Raw genomic sequence first — 15,812 nt, forward strand, 5'->3', positions numbered from 1 at the left:
AACTCCTCCCAGGCCCGGGTTTTTGCCTCTGCGACAGCACGAGCCGCGGCTCGCTTGGCCTGCCGATACCCGTCGATGACCTCCGGAGACCTACAAGCCAGACTGGCCTGATAGGCCTCCTTCTTCAGTCTGACGGCATCCCTTACTTCCGGTGTCCACCACCGGGTTCGGGGGTTGCCGCCACGACAGGCACCGGAGACCTTGCGACCACAGCTCCGAGCAGCCGCATCAACAATGGAGGCGGAGAACATGGTCCACTCGGACTCAATGTCCCCAACCTCCCCCGGGACATGGGAGAAGCTCTCCCGGAGGTTTGAGTTGAATACCCTACTGACAGAGGGCTCCACTAGACGTTCCCAACAGACCCTCACAATGCGCTTGGGTCTGCCAAGTCTGTCCGGCTTCCTCCTCCGCCAGCGGATCCAACTCACCACCAGGTGGTGATCGGTTGACAACTCTGCCCCTCTCTTCACCCGAGTGTCCAAGACACGCGGCCGGAGGTCTGATGACACGACAACAAAGTCGATCATTGACCTCCGGCCTAGGGTGTCCTGGTGCCATGTGCACTGATGGACACCCTTGTGCTTGAACATGGTGTTCGTTATGGACAATCCGTGGCTGGCACAGAAGTCCAATAACTGAACACCGCTCGGGTTCAGATCGGGGAAGCCGTTCTTCCCGATCACCCCTCTCCAGGTGTCACTGTCATTGCCCACGTGGGCGTTGAAGTCCCCCAGTAGAACAACGGAGTCCCCGGTCGGTGCACTGTCCAGTACCCCTCCCAAGGACTCCAAGAAGGCCGGGTACTCTGCACTGCTGTTCGGCCCGTAGGCCGCCACAACAGTGAGAGACCTGTCCCCCACCCGAAGGCGGAGGGACGCGACCCTCTCGTTCACCGGGGTAAACTCCAACACGTGGCGGCTGAGCTGAGGGGCTATCAGCAAGCCCACACCAGCCCGCCGCCTCTCCCCGCGGGCAACACCAGAGAAGTGGAGCGTCCAGCCCCTCTCGAGGAGATGGGTTCCAGAGCCCAAACTGTGCGTGGAGGTGAGGCCGACTATATCTAGTCGGTATCGCTCAACCTCCCGCACAAGCTCAGGCTCTTTCCCCCCCAGCGAGGTGACATTCCATGTCCCCAGAATTAGTCTCTGTGTCTGGAGATCTGGTCGCCGAGGCCCCTGCCGTCGACTGCCGCCCAGATCTCTCTGCACCGGCCCCTTATGGATCCTCCTGCGGGTGGTGGGCCCACGGGAGGGTGGCCCCACGTCGCTCTTTCGGGCTGTGCCCGGCCGGGCCCCGTGGGGTAAGACCCGGCCACCAGGCGCTCGCCATGGAGCACCCATCCCAGGCCTGGCTCCAGGATGGGGCCCCGGTGACGCCGATCCGGGCGACGTAAACGGCCTTGTTCGTGTCGTCGTCATAAGAGGCTTCTGAACCGATCTTTGTCTGACCCGTCACCTAGGACCTGTTTGCCTTGGGAGACCCTACCAGGGGCATGAAGCCCCCGACAACATAGCTCCCGGGATAATTCGGGCACTCAAACCCCTCCACCACGTTAAGGTGTCGGTTCAAGGACCTATAGTTACATCATTATAAACATAGACCTATAGTTTCATCATTATAAACACAGACCTATAGTTACATCATTATAAACACAGACCTATAGTTACATCATTATAAACACAGACCTATAGTTACATCATTATAAACATAGACCTATAGTTACATCATTATAAACACAGACCTATAGTTACATCATTATAAACACAGACCTATAGTTACATCATTATAAACACAGACCTATAGTTACATCATTATAAACACAGACCTATAGTTACATCATTATAAACATAGACCTATAGTTACATCATTATAAACATAGACCTATAGTTACATCATTATAAACACAGACCTATAGTTACATCATTATAAACATAGACCTATAGTTACATCATTATAAATATAGACCTATAGTTACATCATTATAAATATAGACCTATAGTTACATCATTATAAACATAGACCTATAGTTACATCATTATAAACATAGACCTATAGTTACATCATTATAAACACAGACCTATAGTTACATCATTATAAACACAGACCTATAGTTACATCATTATAAACATAGACCTATAGTTACATCATTATAAACACAGACCCCCATAATGACGTTAGTATGGTGTTGGCCCTGCAGGTGGCGTACCTGAGCACACATCCGGGCACCAGGATCTCGTAGTCCAGCTGCTGCGTGGAGCGCCGGCTCACGACCACACTCTGCTCGTAGTCCACGTTCACATGGTCCCTCACATAGTAGCTCTGCGGCACGGGGCCCACGTGGTTAATCTGGACAAAAGGAAGGTACTTATGTTTTAACCCCATCATGCCTGGTGTCCGCTGCATGGGACAAACATAATTAGATCAGTACAGTCCCAAAACACAAAGTTATTCACCCAAATTTGTTTCTAGGTTGTTAAATTAAGAACACGGACCCCTAAATCCCTGAAGGAAAATTATGCCCCAAATAACAATAAATCTAACCCTATTGTCAGAGATCTGTAATGTTATGTTATGTTATGTTATTTTATGTTATATATATATATATATATATATATATATATATATATATATATATATATATATATATATATATATATATATATATATATATATATATATATATATCATATGTCATATTGGGCGTTAAGACAATAAAATTATGATGGGTTTTTTGTGATGGATTTTTTTCCCTCCAGAGAATGAGAATTTGACAAACATCAGGCCCAATTGGGCTGTAAACAGTAAAAGTGTTATTTATTTTTATTTTATTTTATTGTATCAGCCTGAAAGTTGTTTTCTTTAAAAATGCAATGAGATTACAAAAATGTGTCTATAATTCATGAATTTCCATGAATTTCCGTATCATAATAATGTTACGAATAGTATTTATCTAATTTGTTTTAGCAAAGCAAAGGGATTTCAAATAAATGAATTAATGAAAATGCATCATTTCAACTATATATACTATAATTCCTATAATCCAGAACGCAACTTTCTGAAAATGAATTCAAAGAATACAGGAACAAATTAGTTAATATAATCAGAAATTGTCCGAAAGAATACTATACAAGTGTTATAGTATAAAGCGGCTTCCACACCACCGCGGCCGAAGCGTCCAGTTTACATTCAAAGTCTATAGTAAACGCGCGTCGAGCATGTAGTGCGTTTCCCGCGGCGTGATTTCTTCGTTTTTGCGGCGCGATTGGTGCGTTTTCTTACGCTCTTGACGCTTTGAGCGCGTATGAGGCGACCGAGGCGGCTAAAGCGGCTTACGCGACGCGCTCAGATATGTTCAGGTCTCTGCAGCTGAAGCGTAGCAGCCGCCGCAGCAGCCAATCAGAGCTGACGCTCCAGTGACGTACGTACGTATTTCCCCTGCATTTCCGGTATTCCCCGTGGAATTCCCCAAGAAGAGCCACTTTTTCCTGGCTCGTCAACAATGGCAGACGAAAGACTGATTGTGGCCGTGTGGGAGAAAGGAGCTGTACCATGTGTTCACGGTGGAACAGAGACACAAACAAACCAAAAATGTGAAAACAACACTCTCGATATCCGCCATTTTACACAATGAACAATGACAACTACTCCACTGCTCATGCGACAACACCTCTACTGCGCATGTGCGCAGAGAGCTCGAGCGCGCCATACGCGCGCCTGTGTATAGTGCCCGGGGCGTCGAGAGCGCGCGTCCACTGCTTAAACCTTTCAAATGTACACGGGCTCAAATTCTGCGTCGGGCGCGATTAGGCCGCGGTGGTCTGTACAAAGCTTTACAGAGTGCTTCCTGGAGGAGGGACTGGAACAGGGAAGTGTGCCACTGCGCTCAACAAGCATGACTCATCCTGGTGAGTAGGCCCCGACTGTCTGCTCATCCGAGGAGAAGGAGAGAGACTGTACTATAGCTAAAGACTGCATGAATCAAACAAAAAAACACTTTGGGCTCATATATGAGGCACCAATAGCACTGTAAGAAGGTTAAAAGCTTTGAAAAGTAAATTTTGCACGATATTGGACCTTTAATGAGATTATTCTCATTAATTAACGAGAATAATCTCGTTAATAAATTAGAATAATAAATTAATGAGAATAAACTCATAATTTAAAGAGAATAAAGGCCCGGGTCCGATACGCGTTTCCCTTTCAGCACCACGGCCAGGGCGCAGAAGGCTTGACTTGGATGGGTTAAAAGTGAATACAAAAGCCCACAATAGAGGTCAATCTTTATAATGCGGGCCTTTTAGACATCACAAACAATCGTGTCCCCATGTCCTTCTGGTTAATGTCCTGCGTGTGGCTCAGGTCCCTGACACTGGGCAGGACACTGAGCGCGCTCAGACCGCAGCAGGCGAGGGAGTCTCTGACCATTTTCACCAATAATCTGCTCCCTCGACTTCTGCCTCTTCACCTTCTAAACGTTGTACAAAGTCACTGTTCATGTGAGTTTTTTGTGCATATGTTTCACAGCAGAGCTCTAGGGGGAGGAGCCTCACAGCTGGACATATGTGTCACATGACGTCCTTCGGTGCATGAGCTGCGCTCATGGCCATAAGCACTATATGTCTTAATAGTGTTCTCATTGTAGTCATCAGCCTGGGCTTCATGGGTGTGTCAGGCTGTGTGTGTGTCAGGCTGAGGGTGTGTCAGGCTGCGGGTGTGTCAGGCTGTGGGCGTGTCAGGCTGTGGGTGTGTCAGGCTGTGGGCGTGTCAGGCTGCGGGTGTGTCAGACTGTGGGCGTGTTACTCTGCTGTAAGAGGTGGAAAGAGTTGTATGGATGATGGCGTGTGCCATCCAATCCCATGAAGCCCAGGCTGATGACAAATTTGTATTTCTTATTTTGTTTTGTAGACCACTTTTGTTTCGACCAAACAATAAATTTATTAATTCAGTCTCCAGTGGGCCACTATTGTTCTGGTGTTCAGGTCCTGCTCCTGTCCTGCCCCTGTCCTGCCATGATCAGGGCCTCTGTCCTTCAGCCTGGCTCTTTCTAACCAGTGGTAGGATTTTGTGATATCAGCCACATCAGTTATGTTCCGGTGGTACATCCCATGTAGGGGCGTGTCCTGCCATGTAGGGGCGTGTCCTGCCATGTAGGGGCGTGTCCTGCTGTGTAGGGGCGTGTCCTCCCATGATGGTCCCTCCAGCACCTCATCATCCTCTGTTCCTCATTGTCTGAGACATTCACTGAGCACGTCCTCTGTAGGAGCCTTGTCCTTGATGTACTTATGGATCTTGGACGTTTCGTCCTGGATAGTGGCTCTCACACTCACTAGTCCCGCCTCCTTCCTTACGGCTAGTGTCCAGTCTCAGGGTGCTAGTGTCCAGTCTCAGGGTGCTAGTGTCCAGTCTCAGGGTGCTAGTGTCCAGTCTCAGGGTGCTAGTGTCCAGTCTCAGGGTGCTAGTGTACAGTCTCAGGGTGCTAGTGTCCAGTCTCAGGGTGCTAGTGTCCAGTCTCAGGGTGCTAGTGTCCAGTCTCAGGGTGCTAGTGTACAGTCTCAGGGTGCTAGTGTACAGTCTCAGGGTGCTAGTGTCCAGTCTCAGGGTGCTAGTGTCCAGTCTCAGGGTGCTAGTGTCCAGTCTCAGGGTGCTAGTGTACAGTCTCAGGGTGCTAGTGTACAGTCTCAGGGTGCTAGTGTACAGTCTCAGGGTGCTAGTGTACAGTCTCAGGGTGCTAGTGTACAGTCTCAGGGTGCTAGTGTCCAGTCTCAGGGTGCTAGTGTACAGTCTCAGGGTGCTAGTGTACAGTCTCAGGGTGCTAGTGTACAGTCTCAGGGTGCTAGTGTACAGTCTCAGGGTGCTAGTGTACAGTCTCAGGGTGCTAGTGTCCAGTCTCAGGGTGCTGGATTATCAGGAGCTTTCGTGTCTTAACATCTGGGGTCTGTATCTCCTCCTTTGGCCAACTGATTATTCCTGCAGGGTCGGATCACTGGCAGGGCGTGGCAGGGTCTGATCACTGGCAGGGCGTGGCAGGGTCTGATCACTGGCAGGGCGTGGCAGGGTCGGATCACTGGCAGGGCGTAGCGGTTTATTGCCCTGGACTTGTTCTTACCATTGAGCTGCTTCTGAGGACGTAGCCGCTTTCCTTGTTTCCTCTTCGTTGCCATTTGCCTGTGGTATTCCCAGGTACTTGTAACTGTCCTCAATGTCTGCTATGTGTCTGCTACCTCCTCTGTGTGGACCACCTTCCCTCTGTGTGGACCACCTTCCCTCTTTGTGGACCACCTTCCCTCTGTGTGGACCACCTGTGGACCACCTTCCCTCTGTGTGGACCACCTTCCCTCTGTGGGGACCACCTTCCCTCTGTGTGCACCACCACCTGTGGACCACCTTCCCTCTGTGTGCACCACCACCTGTGGACCACCTTCCCTCCGTGTTGACCACCTTCCCTCTGTGTGGACCACCTTCCCTCTGTGTGGACCACCTGTGGACTACCTTCCCTCTGTGTGGACCACCTTCCCTCTGTGGGGACCACCTTCCCTCTGTGTGCACCACCACCTGTGGACCACCTTCCCTCCGTGTTGACCACCTTACCTCTATGTGGACCACCTTCCCTCTGTGTGGACCACCTTCCCTCTGTGTGGACCACCTTCCCTCTCTTAGTCACCATCACCACACTTCTCTAGTCTGAATGACATTCCGATATCTGAGCCGTAGATCCTGGTGGTGTGGATCTTGGAGTCAATGTCCCGCTCGCTCTTAGCATGCAGCTTGATGTCTTCCATGTAGAGGAGGAGACTGATGGTAGCTCCATTCCTGAGTCGTATCCATAGCCAGTCTTGTTGATTATTTGGCTGAGCACCTCTGCAGAACAGCAGTGAGGGGGTTCAGACCTCTGCAGAACAGCAGTGAGGGGGTTCAGACCTCTGTAGAACAGCAGTGAGGGGTTCAGACCTCTGTAGAACAGCAGTGAGGGGGGTCAGACCTCTGCAGAACAGCAGTGAGGGGGGTCAGACCTCTGCAGAACAGCAGTGAGGGGGGTCAGACCTCTGCAGAACAGCAGTGAGGGGGTTCAGACCTCTGTAGAACAGCAGTGAGGGGGTTCAGACCTCTGCAGAACAGCAGTGTGGGGGTTCAGACCTCTGTAGAACAGCAGTGAGGGGGTTCAGACCTCTGCAGAACAGCAGTGAGGGGGGTCAGACCTCTGCAGAACAGCAGTGAGGGGGTTCAGACCTCTGTAGAACAGCAGTGAGGGGGTTCAGACCTCTGCAGAACAGCAGTGAGGGGGGTCAGACCTCTGCAGAACAGCAGTGAGGGGGTTCAGACCTCTGCAGAACAGCAGTGAGGGGGTTCAGACCTCTGCAGAACAGCAGTGAGGGGGTTCAGACCTCTGCAGAACAGCAGTGAGGGGGTTCAGAGCTCTGCAGAACAGCAGTGAGGGGGTTCAGAGCTCTGCAGAACAGCAGTGAGGACAGTGCATCACCCTGGTATATGCAACATTTGATGGTCACTTGTGCAAGTGGTTTACCATTGGCCTCAAGGGTGGTTTCCCACAGCCCTATTGAGTTCGCTATGAAGGCTCTTAGAGCTCCCTTGATGTTGTAAAACTCCAAGCATTCAATGATCCGACTGTGTGTCATTGAGTTGGATGCTTTCTTGTATCAATCCAGGCAGTGCTCAGGTTGGTGTCAGGTCTTGAACAACTGTTCTATCAACCAGGAGTATGTGTTTGGCTCCTCTGGTGTCTTTGCTGATGCTTTGCTCATGTATTGATCCTTGTGCCCACTTATCTTAGCCGCAATGATGCCTGACATGAGCTTCCATGTTGTGGAGAGAAAGCGTTATTGGCTGATAATTGGATGACACTGTGCTCTTTGAGGGATCCTTCAGGATCAGGATCATACGCCCTTCGGTTTGCCATTCAGGTGAGTCCCATCCCTTAGCAGCTGGTTCATTTGTGCTGCTAGACGCTCGTGGAGTGTTGTGAGTTTCTTTAGCCCAGGGGTGTCAAACTCATTGTGGGTCGTGGGCAGAACATGACGTAAAAAAATAAAACATTAGAAAAAAATACTAAATGAATAGCTTTATAAAGCCTAGTAATAGTTCTTTGTGGACACTGAGTCCATATTCATGCAGCAGCAGCAGGAACAGGAACATGGACTTTTGATATGATTTCTGATATGAAATGACATGTTGCTGTTTCTGCACAAACTCAATATGAGCTCACTGTTTTTATAGTGAAATAAACTTGTAGTGACTCAGATGAGGTCATTGTGTTTGTGTTCACGGTCACATTAGTGTGGACACAGTCAGAGCTCACAGCAGCTTCACTCTGTCATGTTCATACTTTCTTACAGTCTGACCTGTGTTTTTACCTGTGGCTCCTGATCTGTCCAGGTTTGACCTGGTTTGGATGTTTTCCTCGCATGTTTTCTTGTCGTTAGCTCCACAATAGCGTCATTTTCCGCCCCGGGGGGAGTGGAACAGACACATCGATGACCTGTGGACCCAGATGATCCTCGAGTCCCTGGAGAAGCGGTCTCTACTCCAGATGAACATTTTTTCATCTACCTGGTAGAACTGGTTCTCCTCCTGTAGAACTGGTTCTCCTCCTGAAAAACTGGTTCTCCTCCTGAAGAACTGGTTCTCCTCCTGAAGAGTTGCTTCTCCTCCTGAAGAAGCGCTTCTCCTCCTGAAGAGCCGGTTCTCCTCCTGAAGAACTGGTTCTCCTCCTGAAGAGCCGGCTCTCCTCCTGAAGAGCTGGCTCTCCTCCTGAAGAGCTGGTTCTCCTCCTGAAGAACTGGTTCTCCTCCTGAAGAGTTGCTTCTCCTCCTGAAGAACTGGTTCTCCTCTTGAAGAGCTGGTTCTCCTCCTGAAGAACTGGTTCTCCTCCTGAAGAGTTGCTTCTCCTCCTGAAGAACTGGTTCTCCTCTTGAAGAGCTGGTTCTCCTCCTGAAGAACTGGTTCTCCTCCTGAAGAACTGGTTCTCCTCGTGAGTGGCTCCAGCTCCACTGTCTCTCTCGTGTCCGTCTGTGAGAGTCAGATCTCTCCTTCACTGTGGAACTGTGGTTTATACTTTTTCGCAAAGAGGTTTTGTAGTTTTTTCCTTGCCGAGAAGGAGGGTCTAAGGACAGAAGGAGGGTCTAAGGACAGAAGTAGGGTCTAAGGACAGAGGACTCTGGGACATTCCCAAGTCCCCATGGACATTGTTTATTCGCTTTTCACTGTCGCCCTCCGAGACAAAAGCTGTAGTGATTTTGGGCATTACAAAAATGAAATTGAAATGAATTTTTAGCACAGCTCTAACGTTCACACAAAGCCGCCTCCTTTCTTTCTTCCATGTGTTTCCCTGCACCGCACGTCTGTTTCCTCTTGGGCGACTTGGGGACTCTTGGGCGGCAGTAGCTCAGTGGTAGAGTGCTCGTCTTCGACTCTGGTAGAGCGGTCATATCCACTGGCCCGCAGGTTGGTGTGTGAATGTGTGACAGGTTCCTTGATACTCTGAGTGCCTTGACGGTAGAAAAGCGCTATATAAATGTGATTTTTTTTTTTACCTCTGCTCAAGTCTAGTTTAGTGTGAGTCGGCACATCTCAGCCCTCCACACCTCGCCAGCAGCAGAGCAGTGCAGGAGGAGCGGCTGCTGCAAAGGACCGTGGGACTCATAGTTCTAGCAGGGAAAAAAACGCTATACATATATCGGAAAATAATAAATATCAAATTTTAAAACCTCAGTTTGACATCTGGGTGTCAAATACGCGGCCCGGTGCTGTCCAGTTTTCATGCCTGAGGCTCTTTGCTGTATGTCTGCCACAGTGATGGTCACTGGGTTCTGCTCAGTTGCTGTGGTCCTCGCTCAGACCCGTCAGCCACTGTGCGCTGCTGTTATGTGTTGCCTCCTTTTCAATATAAGTTTAAGTCACTCACACACATGACGTTCTTTCATGGGCTAGCGATTAGCCAATGAATTTAGTTTTGATTCTTTACAAAGTAACACTCTGGCACATCACTGATATCAATCATGACCTGTTCAAAGACATTACAAACATTCAAGGACAAAATTCACAAATGATACAAACTTGATTTGTGTCAAATTTAAAATCACTGTCTTAGGTGACCTGTAGGTGACCTCTAGGTGACCTCAAGCTTTGTGACTGTTGGACACACTTTTTTAAGGGTCCAAAGTGGAAAAGGGATCAAACAACATGACCTAATTGTATTTTAATTGCTTAAATATGATTAACATTTGTCAATCCAACAAATCCAACAAAAATAGCTGGAAAATATTATGCAATAATTCATATTTAATCATTTGTCCTGACAGAAAATGTTAAGTGTTGCTATCTTTGTGCCACAAAAAGCAACAATTTCCAACGTCCAATTTTGTCACATTTTTCAGACTTTTTTCATACCAATACTTGTAACTAGTTTCTGTGCTAGTTTTAGTCTCCATTAGTTACTGAACCTAAACAAGCCAAAGGTCACTTACCTCTGTCAATGCCACACAACTGCCTCATAACCAGGGCTGGAGTCGTTCAACAGCCTCACAAAGACATGACACCTGACAGGCACACGCTTCTAGACACTTTTGTTGTATTTTTTTAATTCTTATTGAAACGCCGTACAAAATGAGCCCAAACACCTTTATTGAGAATAATCTACAACGGTTTTGTCTCTACACATCACTACAATCCTGATGTTCCGCTCGTTCTTAGTCTTCCACAAGCCACAGCAGAGCCACCTGAACCTGACTGTTCTACAGCAGAGCCCGGCCCTCGGGGGAGTTCTGGAGCACTTCTGGTTCCTGGGGCCATTTAATCTGAGGAGACGTGACAGGGCGGATCAGTCTGGGTCAGTCTGGGGGCCCTGATAAGCATGGAGCAGGGGGACGCCAGGGGGAGGGCCAGGGGGAGGGCCAGAAGAGGACCAGGGGGAGGGCCAGGGGAGGACCAGGGGGAGGGCCAGGGGGAGGACCAGGGGGAGGGCCAGGGGGAGGGCCAGGGGGAGGGCCAGGGGGAGGGCCAGGGGGAGGGCCAGGGGGAGGGCCAGGGGAGGACCAGGGGGAGGGCCAGGGGAGGACCAGGGGGAGGGCCAGGGGGAGGACCAGGGGGAGGGCCAGGGGAGGACCAGGGGGAGGGCCAGGGGGAGGACCAGGGGGAGGGCCAGGAGGGCTCAACTATGCGACCAGAGGTGGGTAGAATTACAGTACAAAGTAGTGCTCCGAGAACTGACTAATGAGTAAAAAGGTATTTGGGGAAACTAATACTCAAGTATCTGGATGTAACGTCTGATTCATCATTTACAAAAGTAAAGTCCTCAAATATTTTTTTGTATCCGTACTTTACTTAAAGGAGACACATTATGAAAAATCAGCTTTAATTGGCTTTGTGTTTGGATGTATTTGGATTAATGCATGTTGCCCCTCCCACCTATCCCCGCCCTCATCCTGTACTTAGTTGTGAAAATCCTCTGCTCACTACAGTGAAGAGGCGGGGCTTATCACTTGTGTTGAACAGGAGGTCAATGGGCCTGTTTCTATATGGAGTATTTGTACGTCCCAAAAGATCGATACAAGATATTATCTGAACATCTGGACATAATTCAAAGCGATGGTGAAGTTCACATGACTATTGAAAACCAAAGCCAAAGATTCTGATTGAATGTGCCTCATCACCATGACGACAGCAGCACTCGCCCTCGCCCTGCAAAAACCCGGGACAGTTCAATTCTGTCTTATCTCCAGCCCGGCCCCCGGCCCCCGAGCCCGGCCCCCGAGCCTGTATAAGATACAAATTCGGCCAGATCTTGTAGATCTCCCTTGGGTGTGAAGACCACTTCTCTCCGGCTTTGACCTCCTGCTGTGACCTCCTGCTGTGACCTCCTGCTGTGACCTCCTGCTTTGACCTCCTGCTTTGACCTCCTGCTGTGACCTCCTGCTTTGACCTCCTGCTGTGACCTCCTGCTGTGACCTCCTGCTGTGACCTGCTGTGACCTCCTGCTGTGACCTCCTGCTGTGACCTGCTTTGACCTCCTGCTGTGACCTCCTGCTGTGACCTCCTGCTGTGACCTCCTGCTGTGACCTTCTACTGTGACCTCCTTCTGTCATGATATGTATAGTGTGTTGTATAATGTCTTTACAGTATTTGGATATTTATTCATGTTTGTGTCTCTGACGTTCAGCTCGGGCCCCAGGGCCATCTGGCCCCGCAGGTAATAAGACACCTGTAATAAAACAATGACCAACCGACAACCAATTGTATTAATCTTACTTATTGAACCCACGGGAAAGACACTACATACATTCTCAAATACTACAGTAACTTCATTTTAGTCATCTTAGATACATCAGTGATTCTAAATATTCTAAATATACAACATAGTACTAAGACGTTTTAGATCAATATTGCTAGTACCACTACTACTACTACTTCTACTAATGGATTGTGTGGTTAGTCCTGTGTCCTCTGGAGGGCGTGTCAGAGTGGTTAGCCCTGTGTGACACTGCTTTCCCCTCAGTCCGTCCCTTCTGCTTTTTCTTTTACTCTTTACTATGGGCCGTAGGCAGCGAGCAGTGGGCCTGGTCAGGTTTAGAAAAACAGCCTGCGTGTGAGCTGGGGCCCCTCCTCAGGGAAGGAGACGTGACGGGCCAGGGGCTGCGCAGCCAAACTCAGGGCCTGGGGGTAACGGGGCGAAGGGGGCTACTAAAGATAAAATAAAATCATTGCATGCAGCCAAGGGACCTGCTGAAATAGAACATCTAAAATCCACTAGAATGCATCCCCCAGACCCCCCCCCAGACCCCCCTCAGACCCCCCTCAGACCCCTCAGACCCCCCAGACCTTGTTGTGACGGGGGCCCAGGCGACACACTTACCCACGTGCGGCAGCGGGGGTCTCCATCGGGGTCCTTCCGTTTGCCTCCATAGATGGCGGGAAGCTCTTCTGCCTCGATGTATTTCAGCAACACTTCGGCCCAGTTTGCTAAAGCGTCACAAAGCAGTGGAAGATCAGACGCTCTCCACACACGTGACCCATGGGAACATGTCTGTTTCCACGGTTACAGGATGTGTCCCCACCACAAACTTGAAACAGTTCACTTAATTAAAAGGCCAACCTTAGAACACTCAGAAGGTTTAGCACAAGATAAAGAGAGAACACAGACTCGGTGAAAACAAAACGGTAAAAACGAATAATATATCCACAGACATTGTTGATTCATTTCTCCCTGTGGCCCTCAGAGGCAACTGTTGTTGTGATTTTGGGCCTTACAAAAATAAATAGATTTGATTTGATTTGATAATATAACAACATCGTCTGTTTCCTGTTTAAGACCGCGCGGCGCTCACTTTGTCAAGAGCCACAATCTGATGTTTCCAGCTCATGAAGCGTCTGACATAAAGAGAGGTTCAAACGCGGCGTAGAGGCTTTAGCCACGCCCCTCACACACACTAGCTTTAGCCACGCCCCTCACACACACACTGGAAGTCTTTTTGAGAATCGCTGAGATCAGCCTCATGATGAAACAGTTATTGAGGAAGCTTTTAGACTGTTGGTGATATAACAGAGGGTCAGGGGGTCAGGGGGTATTATTTACTGGAGGTGAATACATTGTAAGAAGTGAAATTGTGAGCAGCATTTGTGTGGAGCTCACCTCCGAGGATGTGGATCTTTTGCCGTGTGTTCTCACTCAGAAAGTGTTTGACCAGGTTGTAGGCCACAGGGAAGAGTTTAGGCGCTAGAGAAGTCAAATACAGCCATGTTTCAGATGAATGTTTCATGTCAGACAAATGTACCACACCTGAAACGTACCTTTGATGACGAAGAGCCGCTTCAGACCCTCAGGGTAGTTGTCCTCAAACATCTGCAGGATCTACTCACAAGAGAGAGACCAGTGCGGTCAGGATAGCCCTGGAGGACCGCTACCACTACAAGACCGCTACCACAACAAGAAACTCCTCGGTGGCCCTGCCACCGAGGAGTTTGCGAACAACCTCAGTGACTTCAGCTTGGGTGATGGATGAGCCAGCCTCCGAGTCCCCGGTCTCTACTTCCTCTTCGGAAGACGTGACTGAGGGATTAAGGAGATCCTCAAAGTATTCCTCCACCGTCCGACGACATCCCCAGTCGAGGTCAGCAGGCCTCCACCCGCACCGTAAACGGTGTTGGTGAGACACTGCTTCCCCCTCCTGAGGCGCCGGACGGTTTGCCAGAATTTCTTTGGTGCCGACCGATAGTCCTCCTCCATGGCCTCCCCGAACTCCTCCCAGGCCCGGGTTTTTGCCTCTGCGACAGCACGAGCCGCGGCTCGCTTGGCCTGCCGATACCTGTCGATGACCTCCGGAGACCCACAAGCCAGAGTGGCCTGATAGGCCTCCTTCTTCAGTCTCACGACATCCCTTACTTCCAGTGTCCACCACCAGGTTCGGGGGTTGCCGCCACGACAGGCACCGGAGACCTTGCGACCACAGCTCCGAGCAGCCGCATCAACAATGGAGGCGGAGAACATGGTCCACTCGGACTCAATGTCCCCAGCCTCCCCCGGGACATGGGAGAAGCTCTCCCGGAGGTGTGAGTTGAATACCCTACTGACAGAGGGCTCCACAAGACGTTCCCAACAGACCCCCACAATGCGCTTGGGTCTGCCAAGTCTGTCCGGCTTCCTCCTCCACCAGCGGATCCAACTCACCACCAGGTGGTGAGTTGGATCCGCTGGCGCTATATATATATATATATATATATATATATATATATATATATAGATATATAGATAGATAGATAGATAGATAGATAGATCTATAGATCTATATATAGATCTATAGATATTTCTGTTCTGCGCACGCTGTAGAATTAACACCAGTTTTATTTAGCTGTGGGTGGCACACGCTCTCTCTGAGACTACGTCACGGGTTGGGCGGGGGAGCCAGATGGCTCTTCTCAAGGGTGGGGGCGAATATCAAACCAAGCCGTCTGCATTTCCGGGTTGGTGAAGGGTCCAAGGTCTGGGTGATATTTCTTAACTATTATGTTAAGGGTGTTGCACAACACTTATTATCATCAATCATACACTTAGGATAGACTATGAAACGTGAAAAAAAAGCATGTTATGGCACCTTTAAAGAGCTGCCTTCACATGACATGTGACATGACATGTGACATGACATGTGACATGAGACTTGACATGTGACATGACATGTGACATGTGACATGACATGTGACATGAGACGTGACATGTGACATGACGTGACATCAGACATGACATGTGACATGACATGTGACATCAGACATGACATGTGACGTGACATGTGACATGTGACGTGACATGTGACGTGACATGTGACATGACATGTGACGTGACGTGACATGTGGCATGTGACATGACATGTGACTCCTCTCTCCTTCGTTGTTGTTCTCCTCTCTCCTCCGTCGTTGTGGTTCTCCTCTCTCCTCCTCTCTCCTCCTCTCTCCTCCTTCATTGTGGTTCTCCTCTCTCCTCCTTCCTTGTGGTTCTCCTCTCTCCTCCTTCGTTGTGGTTCTCCTCTCTCCTCCTTCATTGTGGTTCTCCTCTCTCCTCCTTCATTGTGGTTCTCCTCTCTCCTCCTTCATTGTGGTTTTCCTCTCTCCTCCTTCTTTGTGGTTCTCCTCTCTCCTCCTTCGTTGTGGTTCTCCTCTCTCCTCCTCTCTCCTCCTTCGTTGTGGTTCTCCTCTCTCCTCCTCTCTCCTCCTTCCTTGTGGTTCTCCTCTCTCCTCCTTCCTTGTGGTTCTCCTCTCTCCTCCTTCGTTGTGGTTCTCCTCTCTCCTCCTTCATTGTGGTTTTCCTC

General features: G+C 49.5%; 1 protein-coding gene across 1 annotated transcript in view; it reads right to left on the reverse strand.

Moving 5' to 3' along the window:
* The window catches only part of LOC140347254 (SEC14-like protein 2), an 80,592-nt gene that overhangs the window by 21,811 nt on the left and 42,969 nt on the right, over positions 1–15,812 (reverse strand). The window contains exons 7-10 of the mRNA XM_072433637.1: positions 13,804–13,864; positions 13,646–13,729; positions 12,869–12,975; positions 2,210–2,349 (exon numbers count right to left, since the gene is read on the reverse strand). Of these exons, the coding sequence (XP_072289738.1) occupies positions 2,210–2,349; positions 12,869–12,975; positions 13,646–13,729; positions 13,804–13,864 (392 nt within the window). The remainder of the gene's footprint in view (positions 1–2,209; positions 2,350–12,868; positions 12,976–13,645; positions 13,730–13,803; positions 13,865–15,812) is intronic.

This window comes from Eucyclogobius newberryi, unplaced genomic scaffold, assembly GCF_026437365.1.
Source record: "Eucyclogobius newberryi isolate DKJ021-1_F unplaced genomic scaffold, fEucNew1.0.hap1 SCAF_6, whole genome shotgun sequence".
In the NCBI taxonomy this organism is placed as follows: Eukaryota; Metazoa; Chordata; class Actinopteri; order Gobiiformes; family Gobiidae; genus Eucyclogobius; species Eucyclogobius newberryi.